At 41.5% G+C, this 13,143-nt stretch overlaps 1 protein-coding gene across 6 annotated transcripts in view; it reads left to right on the top strand.

Annotated features, from left to right (window-relative positions):
- The window catches only part of LOC120956546 (netrin receptor UNC5C), a 75,972-nt gene that overhangs the window by 24,785 nt on the left and 38,044 nt on the right, over positions 1 to 13,143 (top strand). For 3 of the 6 annotated variants that reach the window (XM_049608266.1, XM_049608263.1, XM_040378080.2), the window contains exons 2-3: positions 10,759 to 11,776; positions 11,995 to 12,211. In XM_049608266.1, the coding sequence (XP_049464223.1) occupies positions 11,099 to 11,776; positions 11,995 to 12,211 (895 nt within the window). In that variant the 5' untranslated portion in view covers positions 10,759 to 11,098. Of the gene's footprint in view, positions 1 to 10,732; positions 11,777 to 11,994; positions 12,212 to 13,143 lie in introns of all 6 variants that reach the window. The other 3 variants (XM_049608265.1, XM_049608262.1, XM_049608264.1) reach the window with 1 other exon arrangement.

Genomic DNA, 13,143 nt, shown 5'->3' with positions numbered 1-13,143 from the left:
AACTACTGATGTAATAACAAACCACTAATTGATAAACTTTGGGTCGGGTGTATGTTGTAGCAAACTTTTCGTTCAAGTAGCTCATCAGTCTCATTGGATCTGACGTTGATATTCCGTTTAATATAGATCGAAACCCAAACTGGCACAAAGTTAACCGAAACCTGTACCAATCGCTGCCGTAATTTTTATTTCACCCTAATCCACTCACATCCTTCCTGGTACGGGGGATTTTAACAATCGTTGGAGGCATCTTTTCATCGATATAATAAACGGTAAAGATTAATTCAATGGCTGATTCCACACTTCCAGCTCTTAACTGATGCGAGCGCCATAAAACCGCGCTTCTACAAATATTTGCTAAATTATTGCTGCTATATACAAAACCCGACAGAAAAATACTAGTGTAGCAGATAAATATCTATCAATAATGACTGTAGAGTTTGAATTTTGTTTAACTGTTCTGTGAGTTTTTCAGATAATATAAAATGAAATTTTGTTGTGTAACCAAAAACCAAAATTCAGTTCAATGTTGACGTGAATTCCATACAGCAGTATAAAGCGAACATCCTAAATGATCTATATCTTGTTCTTCTCTGCAGCAGTGTCACCAAAACCATCACGAAAATGAAACAATTTTGAATTTTTGATATACTTTTATACGTATCTGTCGAGATGCTAGCTCGTTTGGATTGAAACGTAGCGAAAAATCTTAATGCCTGCCACAAATGATGCCGTCTGGTACAATTTCCTGTTCTCTCCATGTTGCTTCTGATGCCATTCTTGTATACTTCATGAGGCTGTCGACTGAAAAAAGCACGTCGATCATAAGCCTGGTGCGTTGTTTTGGCAGAACGATTATGATGATGTTTAATCAGGTTAATTTAAATAAATTAATAAATTAACCTTACAGTGGCCAGAGCAGAGCAACCAATAAAGGAAGTCGGGGCACCATGCCGTTTTAACAGACTTGATTGAATCATAAGCCCGAATCTACATCATCGACAACCTTCCGTTGAGTTTGTTCAATCCCAATTCGGTTACAATGCCGAATACGAAGCAAATGTGCGTTGGCTTGCATTGCAAAGTTGATTGTAGATGATGACGAAATAAACTATTGGCACGATTTTCAACTCTTTGCTCTGAAAGCTTATGTTGTCCCCTGTATACCATGAGTTTCGTTAAGAGAATTGAGAAGTTATTAAGTTGATACGGGATGATGGAAATGCATACCAAAATCGGGTCATAACTGCATTCCACCAGATTCACGCCAATGTTCGAGAATTTCATTCATACTGCTAAAAAACTATAAAAAGAGGCCCGTTTTAGATGTTACTGTTTCTATAAAAACTACTTCAGTGGATTATCAGCTCATGAAATGATTAACAAAGACGTCTATTCAATTATACTCCCAAATACTTCCGGTCTTCATTCTTGATCCACAACAATCGCATGGACCTTTGTTGGAAAGAATTCCGATTTTTTAGAAAGTATTCCAGGCAAAAAAACTTGTTTCACAATTAATTTTTTAGATGTGTATTTTCAATGTAAACTGTGAGCGGTGCAAAAAACTCCTTTAAACACGTGCACAACAATCATTGACAACAACAGAAAAAATGAACTTTCCATAAGTGTGTCCATTGAAGAAAGGGCAGTAGTGCCGGCACGCACTAAGCCGCAATCGGCATTCGCATTGAATAAACTGTCTCGCTCTACACCATGGGCTGCATAGGCAATAAATCTTCTTATCATGCAATAAATTAACCGCTTATTCCGCACCCTTCTCTTACCACAGGCAGGAACGGGAACCGCACGGCAATCGCCAAGGCGATTGATTAGAATAATAATGATGTACACAAACCGATAATCGCATTCTACCACCATGAAGAAAGCTTGCTTCATCGTGGTTTTGTTACTTTTTTCCATTTTTTCCTGTGTTGCAAACATACTTGTTCGTATCAACCGTAACATAGTTGTGCGTGATGATTGAATCGAGTATGGCTCTCGCTCTATCAGCTTCATTCATTTGAAATATTCCTACCTAGAACCAGACTCTGCCCGACACACATGCATCGTACTCGCGCCTACTTGTGCTCGACAGCAAGCGAATGTTTTCATCGCGCTGATATGAAAACGTAGCGTTTATTAGACCATTAAGAGGCTGATGTCAGTTCAGGGTTAAAACAACCAAAAGCCACCATATCATCAGACCACCGGAGTATCAAAAAGCAAGACAAAACACGTTTTAGAATGCTTACGATTACTCATGGTTTCCTCTGTCGGAGCGTGTTTTGTTCTAGCAAACAGTACTTTTGTTACATTAGAAATATTTCTGCTGCAATTCTGCAACAGAAATTACCATCTATCTGAACAAACTGTCAGGCTGCCCATGTAATGATCATATCATCCGACGTAACGAGAATCATTATCGCTAACGATCGAAGCTTTTTTTTCTACACCGCAACCTCCTTCTACAGACAACCTTCTTTGCGACAGCCGTATCTTGAGCACGGAAAAGCACGTAATAAGAATGCAAATTAATTTGCTCAATCATAAATTGACCCGTTTGCTGCCCGCCAGCCACACGTAATAGGTGCGGCAAATGCATTGCGTCGATCGACAGCTGATAGCTGGCGTAGAGCAGACACGGTGCGGCGAACACACATACACACTATTAATCATAGTTCAAAGCCAATGCTTCTCGGATCGCGGATCGGTGTCGACAAGTTTTGCGACCGGATTGCCAATAGGTAGTCGCTACGACAGGCGATCGAAACGATCAACCCCAACCGCACGTCAACGCTGCGGCTGGCGTGACGCAGTCAAAGAATGATCGATGAGTGGTTCGGCAAACCCTAAGACACAAGACAGTGATTAGACGATAAAAATCTCATTTACCGATCGTTCGGGATGTGACTGCTTCTATTTAAACATTTCCCTTTCAGCACGGGAGAAATCAGCACTCCGGCTGGAAGCTTGATCAAACGGTTAAAGTTTTGATTCGCTAATAATTTGTTTGTGTCTGTTTCTTTCTTTTTTATTTTGTATATTTTTGCCTGAAGGCTTAAATCAGGTTATGAGGTTAAAGTATGTATCACACTTCCATCGTAGCAGTGATTTTCATTGATGGTTAGCTGTTTTTCTGTTTATATCCTTTTTGCGATTCATTAGAAAGTGGCCTTATCAACTTCTTTCAATCTTGATAGCCCACATGTATATCATCATATCGTATAAATACTGCATTTTAATGTACACCTTAATTATACTATAAACTGTTTTAAGTGAATAATTATGTACCGATGAACCGCAGCTCAAATATAAATTGAAAACCAATACGATTTTCAATTCAAGCCGTATTTTCATCCATACACTACGATTCAATGGAAGGATCCCATCTCATTGTTCCAGCAGTTGTCTGGAAAGTTTTGTTCAGATATTACATATCATATTACAACTCTAAAATGCGACGAGAACTTTCAACAAAAAGAAGCTGTAGATTCATTTCATTCAGTCACAGCTCATTAGTGAGTTTTCAGTCTACATTTTTTGTTACATGAACAATTTATCAAAACCATCCCCAAACCCAGTTTCCCACTATTTTTCCTACGTTATTACCCAAAGGAGCTAACGAACTGTACCATATTTTAACGAATGGCTTCAAAATTTTCCCCCAACACTCAAATTAAAAGAATAAACACACTTCCCATGCGACAAAGTTTATGAATCCAGAGGCATACTCGTTTTCTGCTTGCTAGTAGGGTCATCTGAATATTTATTAGACCCGTTGCAGTTTGCTATACACGACCACGATGGAAACATGAAGTCTCACGTTACAGAAATACGTATGCCTACTTATCGACGCAATGTACGTATGTGTATGTAATTTTCCAGTGCTTGGGCCCGAGCTCAATGCTCAGTGGCGTGAACATTGAAACCGTGTACCGCACTCTGTGTGTCGGTGTCCAAACCGCATTTCAATGTCATCTGGGAAGGGTTGGAATAAAAATTGAATTCTACAGTACGAACGACTTCGGGAAACCTTTTTGCGGCGCAAGGGAAGTGAAAAATGGTGGAAGTAATCTATAAAGGGAACACTTCCGGTTCGGTGCAGCCATCGTTGCTCAATGACCAATTTCGGGGTTAGAAAGGGGTTAGAAGTCATAAACTCGCACCTTTGTCTCGGGTTTTATTTCTGGCTGACATGCTCGGAACAGCTGGCGAAACCTCCTGGTGGGGAAGGTTTATTTCTATATCCAAACCCCGCATGTGTTTGACTTCAGAATTAGGGAACAATAATGCAATCATGCTGCTTGGAATATTAAAAGTGAATTCGATGGTTGAATGAAATGACTGACGCAACAACAAAAACAGTAATTTCGATCTAGCTCGCGTAAGTTTAGATGAAACCTTCTTTTCATTTAATTGCGATACGATCGTGTAAAACTGGGTAAAAAGCTAACTTTGCGATTGAAAACAATGACGGACCCGAGCGACGGACCCTTGCGAAGAAATTCGAAAGAAATTCTCAAGTATTCACTGTGTCGTGTAATTGCTTGGCCTTCCACAAAGTCTCGTTCGAAATCTAATCAACGAAATTGTAATCCCTCTTACCGACCTTGTACGGAAACAGTGGGTGTTAGAACAGTCTCGCTTTCTATTTAAAACGATGGTTTGGGTTCGGATGAGAAACGTCCGCCCGTGTAACAGCTGCAGCGCCTCCCATGTCAAAGAAAAGACACGGAAACAACCTGTTTCTCAAATTCCAGATCGCTAAGCATAATTGCCTTCGTATCATTCGGAGGATGTTGCTGCAGGTGACCGACCATATAAGAGCTTTAAAAGCTAATGTCACAGAGCGGCAACTGCTGTACAGTAAATCCTGATTTATGGTACTTTTATTGCCCTCAGGTAGGGCTAGATGCGTTTTTTTTTTCGCTCTCACTGCCTCTTTATGCTGTCTGGAATTGGTTCAACGTACCGACCGGCGCACATAGCCTGGGCAGCGGCTGCCTTAAGAACATCAGGTTTTGGTGAACAACCATAAACGATTATTTAACTTCTGCCGGTTTTTATGAGCACTAGAGAGAAAAGGTGAGATTTCTTTCGGCCCGTTGGTAGCTTGAGCTTGTAATCAGCTTGAAAATATTAGTAAAACGAAGCGAGCAGCCTCCTTCACTTGGATGTGTATGGCCGTAAATCTTTTTCCATCATCCGCATTAGATGGTGGCTAGAAAAAGGAGCCGAAACTAGAACGTTCCCTAAGCTACAAGCATTAAAAACATGTAATTGGTTGAATACAAATCTACATTTTACTTATTTATGTACCTAGATAAATAAGAATGTTTCCACATGTCATCAACAATATGATATAATTGTTTTCGTATTCAAATATTGTTTCATCAAGAAGCTGATTTGTGAAAGTAGGTAACAACTGTAATGGATACTCTGGTCGTTTGTCAGTTGGCTGTTGAGCGTTTTGCGCGATCACATTCAAACCGGTTTATGTTGGTAGCTGGAATTGTTTTTTTTTTTTTTTTTTTTCGTTCACAAACTATGATATCTTATGCTTTGGGAAGAGCTTCCTGTATGAATTACACCTTTGGCACCTTTGGAGGGTTAGACAAAACGTATCAATTTCAAGCAGCATTCTCTTCCTTTGCTGGTTATTTATTTTACATGTTGGTATTTTTCATATCAATATTTATCATCATTGTTTAGTGCATTTTTAAAACAATTTATTTTTATTTCCAAAACTCATTTATAATAAAAACCTCAACAACGTTCATGTAATAGAATAGTTCATACTACATCAAACATTATGAAGTGAGATGGGTATTCCTCTGCTATCTATAACGTTGCTTTGTTTCGCTTTATTTATTTTTATTGCGGGGGATAATTTTGTTTGTTTTCAATATTGATTTTCATACAAAGAAAATAGACATTTGGTAGTGTTTTCCTTTCTAGCCATAGTGCTCCCAAACCATCACTGTCAACCCGGTATTTAAAATGGAGCAAAGTATCACGAAATTTGATATTCCAAATAAGAGCTCTTCAAATTTCCCTCTGTCCTTCATCAAAGAGATTTTATCGGAAAATGCTTTCCTAGCTAATGTTCAATATTTCACATGATATAGCATGTTATTGAAATGAAGCTTCTGCCAGCACATCTGCAACAGTCAATTTACCATCATCCTGCGCTTGATTAGGAGTGTGAAATTTCGATAGAAAAGGGTGTTTGGCTCTGAAGCGATACAAAATAGCGTCGCATCCGTATCCTAAGCCGTACACCCTGACAACTGATACGTTCCAACGTACAGCAATGGACTGGAGAGGTATCTTAAATTAATAAAAACGAATCGATCAACCCTTGTCACAGGCACGGCAGATCCATGTCATTGGGAGTTTTTTGCTTTGTTTAAGCGTTAGAATGCTCCAGAGGTTGTGAGCTGTGATTTATTTCCCCTGCCAGAAAAAGTCACGAGCGAACTCTCTAGGTGCCGTGATTTCAGCCCAGGATAATGGTATTTATGTGTGGCTTACGCTGAAGGGGGCACTCGAAAGATTGTCATTCCCAAACACTCACCGCTGTCGTATGTATTTCACTTGTAAATATGTCGTCCCGTGAAGTACTCTCAACGCCACTCTAGTGCCTTTTTTCCATTGCACTGTTGCCGATGAATCATACACGAATCTCAAACACGCCGTGGTAATGATTGATGGGAAGCCACGATGATGGGATTGCTTTTATCTTCCTTCCCTTAGGAATTTCAGTTACGTAAGAAAAGGACAATTCTTTGCCTCAACTGTGTGTTATTTGTGCGCTTAGGAAACACTCCCATAACCCAAAATTTCGACCTTCAAGTTTTTGTGCATCTTACACTTCCTTCCTTCTGAACGCTGTGTGGAAAGTGAAGACTGTACACTCTTCTCTCCGAAACTGCTGATCCCTTCGGTTTTCAACCCTGGCGCCAGCATTCTTCCATCCGCTCGCTTTGCACCATTGCGCATACCCACAAAACGGGGACAAAAAAGAAACCTAGCACTACGTTGGGCCTAGGCTCGAAACAAAAAATTGTCGTTTATTTTGCTTCGTCGGTTCTTTTCTCGGCATCATCCCAGCGAAACACGACACATGTTCGTAATTCGATGCCGCTCAAGATGAACAACACAACAAGAAACTTTGTTGCAAGAAACAAGCGAACAAGAACATCGTCTTGCACTTTTGGGGTTCAGCTGGAATCAGCAGGAAGAGTAATATTGCATATTTGAAGAAGAAAAAGCACTAATCCAAATTCTTCATTTTTTTCGTGTTTGCTATTGCTACCATAATCAGCGTTACACCAAAAACAAACTTGTTCTCTTCGGTATTCAACTTAAATTTTCTAGTTTTTTCTCTACCAAAATACATATTACTCAGATAACTATTAGTAGCTTAACTATGTCTTACTTGTATACAAGTACACACAAATTACACAGTAAACAATTGATTGCTAATAGTTGCTTCCGACAGTTTCCGTACATCTATCGTTTTCCCTTCACGTACAACATAATCCTGTAATCTCAGCTCACGCTCGAGAGTCTCTCGAGAACCCTCCAAAACAAATCAATCACAATTTAATGGCTACACCTATAATTTAACGTACAATTCCCATTACTATTCTGTTTTTCCTTACCACAAGGGCGTATCAATCTGGAAATCAATACTACTTAGAACTGAACTGTTTCAGCTGTAACCCTTGTTTGGTTGATTTTTTTTTTATGCAGCCCAGAAAAGGCTTCCCACGGACACAATTGATCTATAGCACTGGTAACCTAGGATTGAGATTAATCATTGTTATTTACTGTGTTATTTAATTTGAGGTTCCGTAAAATCCCAATCGAACCGTGTGGTTTGAAAACGCAACCACTATGCCGTACATTGTCAGTATTTAAATAAAGTTTTTTTAAGCCTTGTTATTACAATATTGGTATAAAAAACCCTTAATGAAGGCCGGTCAATACACCGCAGGGTTTAAAAATCATACCTTCTGTTCGGTCGCACACACTCAGCCTATTGTGTTTTAATGTCGATAGAATCATCGAACACAGCCGTTCTGGGACTGAATTTTAAAGAGTGTTCTCCCGGTGCGATGGGTATCACCACCAGTTCCAGCGCTATTGTGTGAGAGTGTTATGGCTCATATAACTTGCACAGCTATAAGCTAACACGGTAGCATATCCCTGCGGGCAGAATAGGTACGGCGACCCTGCGTTTTTCGCTCGATATCGATAGCGCATGGGATTGGAGGGAAAATTGTACACCCAAACTAAGGATGTGCACCGGGAGTCGAATCAAAGGTGTGTGTGTGTGTGTGTGTGTGTGTGTGTGTGTGTGTGTGTGTGTGTGTGTGAGCTGTGAACCTGGTGGCTCTCACACTCACGTGCTGGTTTTGTTCCCCTTGTTAGAGTGCGATTTAAATTGCAGGCAATCGGGGGGTGTACACAACCGTGCTAGCTGTAGTTGGTATGCAAGGCGAAGAAAGCAAGAATACAGCGCCGAGTCGAAGAAACCCGTTGTGACGAGTTCATTTTGCATAATTCATTGCAACGCCGTACACCTTGTGAATGTTACATCGGGCAACCTTGCTGACGGAATCGGACGAGGGATCGACGTACCGCTCTCGTTCAGTTCCTTGACGGCAGCAGACGATACGGTCTTGCCCTCCTGTGTCTGGCAGGTTTGCCGACTGTCGGGAGCCACCGTTATTTATAGTTGTCATTAAATAATGTGTGCGGTAAATTTCTTTTTCTGCCCTTCAAATCACCCGTTCGCAAATAGGCCTCTCCCGTACGACTCTGCATTTTTTTTCACCACTCAACATTCCATACCTAACTGGTTTAGAGTACTGTTCCGTCTTCACCTTTCATTCATGAAATTTTAAAATGCTTCATTGATTGCTAAGTGTAGGGGCAGGGAATGCAATTTTTTGCAGCTACACGCACTCTGTAATACAATGATGGTGCTAATTTTTAGTTTGTGCATTTTTTTGCCTTCAGGATCCAGAAGTAGTGTATCCAGCCGTGTTAAAATTTGCAAATATATCGATTGATGCATAAAAACAGAGGCTAGATCGATATCGCCTTGCAGTTGAATTACATTTGATTGGCTTCAGCTTAACATTCACATCGTACTGGCAGCAGATACCCGATACTGGTGCATGTTAATATTTGCTCATTTGCCTGCTACCCAGCATGTTGAATTTACCATAAATGCATCTAAAGTAGCAAATGTCACACGGTGAAACCAGATACATTACAACAGTCAAAGTCTGTCCCTGGCGGTGTGAGAGCGTTCTCAAGAAGGATCTGTGGATTTTTGCTGCCTCTCGTTTTCATCGACCCTGTCGGGACGGTAAACGAGTTTCTATCGTGTGCAATTTCTGCTCAGCATGAAGAAAGAGCACGCAAGAGAGTGAAAGACAGATTTTTCATTCTTGTGGGAACATCGACATCGAAAAATGTCTTCATTATCTGGAAGATGTTATCGGGCCGTTTCATCGACATCAGGCTTGAATTCAATTTATTAAGTTTGTGGAGCCGTGGCACCGTTTTTGGAGGTATCAGTTTTCTGTTTTCATAGCGGCCACAATCAACAGAGCTGTGACGATTAAATCTAGCATCGCTTTTGCCAGATTGAATTGTTTCCGATGTGAATCAAATCATTTGCTTACTACACAATATTTAAATAAGCAGCGTGCAATATTTCTTAAAGCGTGCATATTTGTAAAGCAGATGAAATATGAGGTAGTTTATACAAATATCTCACCCTGCAGCTGATCTGAATAATTGAAACCAAAATTTGACTTGTAGTAACAACCGTGTGCATCTAATTGTCATATTCTTGACGCTTACTTTCCCTGATTGGTTTCCTTGTTACAACTTCACTGCCGAACTTTCCACTATCACGCTACCAAATTCAATTATACCTTCGCCTCACGCCCCACACAAAAACCATAAACGAAACCAATCACTAACAAACACTTTATTCAATTTACCAATTACAGGTATCACCTGGCTTGACAAGCAGTTACTCTTGGCAACAATAACCTGCAACCGTGTAGTGTCATCCACCTGGCAGGAGAGAAAAATGCTCCTTCCATCCTTCAGCAAACCAGCGCCAACGTCACCGAACCAGACGGAACGAAGAACAAATTAGCGAGCAGCAGCAACAAAAAATAACGCATCCCATCTTGCTACACGGCTAGCGAACCTCATCCCTGATCCTTTCGGGCCACACGGCACAGTGAAACGTTTGCAGTGTGATACATTCGGGAGTGAAATCGTGGAATGAACGACGTGGTGTTACCGTACTGTCTCGTTTCGATCGCTCGTGGTGTCGTTAAGCCAGCTTGTTGCAAAGCGAGTACATACTAGACACAAAGTATAACATTGAAAAAAAAAATGACACGAGCCATAAAGTCGTAGCTGTCGCAGGGTTTACTGTGGTTGTGTAATGTCTTTTTCAGAAAATGTTTGGTTTTTCCAGCAGGTGTTTCTTAAATACGTGAATATAACATTCGTGTAGTGTATCCCAGGATTACTATCTGGTTATCAATTAGTATTTCTTTAAAATTGTTTACAATCGAAAGGATCGTATAGTATTTCCAATACATCCACACGTTTAATATTTTGGCATTTCGGCCTCAACCTCAAGTTTGGCGTTGGCGTAATTAATGGTTTGTGTTTTCAATTATAGATTTTTTTTTCTCTGCGAAACGGAAGTGATATGTGAAAGCACCAGATAGCTTGTGAAATATTGTGTAGGAGTTGCTGATAACAAAAAAGAATCGCCCGAAAGAAAATCCAACAACCCTTTCGGGGTGGATTTGCTGAACCTGAGAAAAGCACCGTTCGGCGAAAGTGGACACAAGTGAAATAAAAATAAACCCCACCTCCTCCCTCACCCGCGCCTGGCCAATGTCGCTGAAAGTGACTAACGGGTGGCCTAATGTGTAGCGTTGTGCCGTTCCCACCGAAGGGACACTGCCCAGCCAGCACACATACGCCCCGCCGCACGCCGCACTCAAGCTAACAACGGCTACTGCACCCGGGGATCGTAAACATGGGGATATCAGAAGCGACATTGTTTCCATTATTTATCGGCCTGCTCGCCTGCTTGGCGGTGAATGTAATTGCTCTGAAAGTGAATAAGGATCCGCAGCAGCAGCACCAGCAACGGTCACACTCAGGTGGTCCGCTCGACCGAACCGGTCGGGCAGGAGGTGGTGGTTACACGTCGGCAAACGACGATTTTGGCTACATTTCCGATGCCATGCTGCCGGATGTGCACGGCGACGGTGCGGGCTCGCCGCTCGGTGCAGCGGTGTCAAAGGGCGCCGGCAGTGCCAGCGGTGTACCACCGTTCAAGTCGGATGTGTCCACCAGCCTGCCCGCTTTCTCTGGCACGGTCACCAACGCGAAAGCGCCGTTCGGGGCGGATGATCCGGACGAGGAGGAACCGGACGATGACGAGGACGATGGGTACGAGGATGGGGGCGAGCTGTTGGGAAACTTCGATGAGGACAGCCGAGCGACGGAAGACCGAGGACCGAGCGGCCACAAGCACGACTCGCTGGATTACACCGATAACTTCGAGGTAGCGGCAATCGATCAGATCGAGAGCTTCGGGGCGGGGAACGATGGGACACCGCTGCCGGTGTTTCTGGTAGAGCCGAAAGGTGCTTATGTCATGAAGAATCGACCCGCCAAGCTATACTGCAAAGCATCCCATGCACTGCAGGTAAGAAATATTGAGCTTTTTTTTTGGTTTGTTTTTCCTTTTACCGTTTTACCAAAAAGCCACCAAATTGAAATCGCTTCAAAAGTGAGTTATTGTGGCTCACATCCGCACAGCAAATAAACGTTCAGCTCGTTCGATTGTACGAAAGGCGAGAAAGAAAAAAAGAGCGCGAAAGGTTTGATATTTTTCGACATTTTTGCGCTCTCCGCTATCTGCAGATCTCGTTTAAGTGCAGCGGCAGCACAAAACCTCCACCGACGGAGAAAGAACACCACACCGATCCGCACAGTGGCGTCCAGCTGCAGGAAGCGACGGCCACCATCACCCGCGAGCTGGTCGACGAGTTCTTCGGCAAGGGCCCATTCAAATGCGAATGCCGAGCATACTCATCCCGTGGCCACGTCAAGACACAACCGGTTACGATCCAAGTGGCAAGTAAGTGTTAATTACCGACTAGTTACCATTTCTCCCGTGCACAAGGGGAAGTTAGCGCGTACGTTGAGCACGGCCCCGGGGTTGGTTATTTATGCACTTGATGTTCATTATTTGCTCTTTCCCGAACCCGTACGATGCTTCGGCAAGAATGCCATAATGAACGGGATGATCATGGGCAAGAGGAGGCTGTGAAATGTTGTAAAAGACGGACATAATAAAGCAGACATTCGGGAAAAGGAGTTAGTAGAAGGAATGATGCTTTACGTTAATGAATCAGCAGCAAAAGTAATTTTACAAGTTGGTTCAATAATTTAATATTTTTTATCGTTTGTTTCAAATCCATCCAACATACGTTATTGTGATGTAAAATTTAATTACAGATGTCATTTCAAAGAAATATTTGCCTATAGGCTATAGCCTATGGAAATATTCGTGTGTTTCTTCATTTGAATACTTTTTAACGGATACAAACAATTATTAAGAGCTAATGGAAGGTGCTGTGTGAACAAGCTACAGATTAATACCATCAATTATTTCAAAAGCTTCTATTGTTCAGTTTTGTTTCCGCGTGTAATCATTGCTTATGAGGCAGTTCTGTTGGCAATTCTTCGACGTAATTTGAAATTTAAATTAGCATTTCGAGTTGTCCACCTTCGAGTTTTACTGATGATTATTTCAGCTGATCATTCCCAACATTTAGGACGTGTAAAAATTTTCAATAGAAGAACCAATACTTAAACAGACTTTTCAAACTCTTCGCTAGCCAAATCATTCCTGTATTTAACGATCAAAGTTTAACTCACTGCTTACACTGTAAATAATAGCCATTCATTAATTTTTAAGCCTTAGTCGATATACCTTAGTTTATGAGTAAAACAAAGATGAAATATTCGATTTAAATGACTGTAACTGGAGCTTCATTATTGAAAACA

This window comes from Anopheles coluzzii, chromosome 3, assembly GCF_943734685.1.
Source record: "Anopheles coluzzii chromosome 3, AcolN3, whole genome shotgun sequence".
NCBI lineage: Eukaryota > Metazoa > Arthropoda > Insecta > Diptera > Culicidae > Anopheles > Anopheles coluzzii.
Note: the sequence above shows the minus strand (reverse complement) of the source record. Positions and strands in the feature narration are given on the sequence as shown.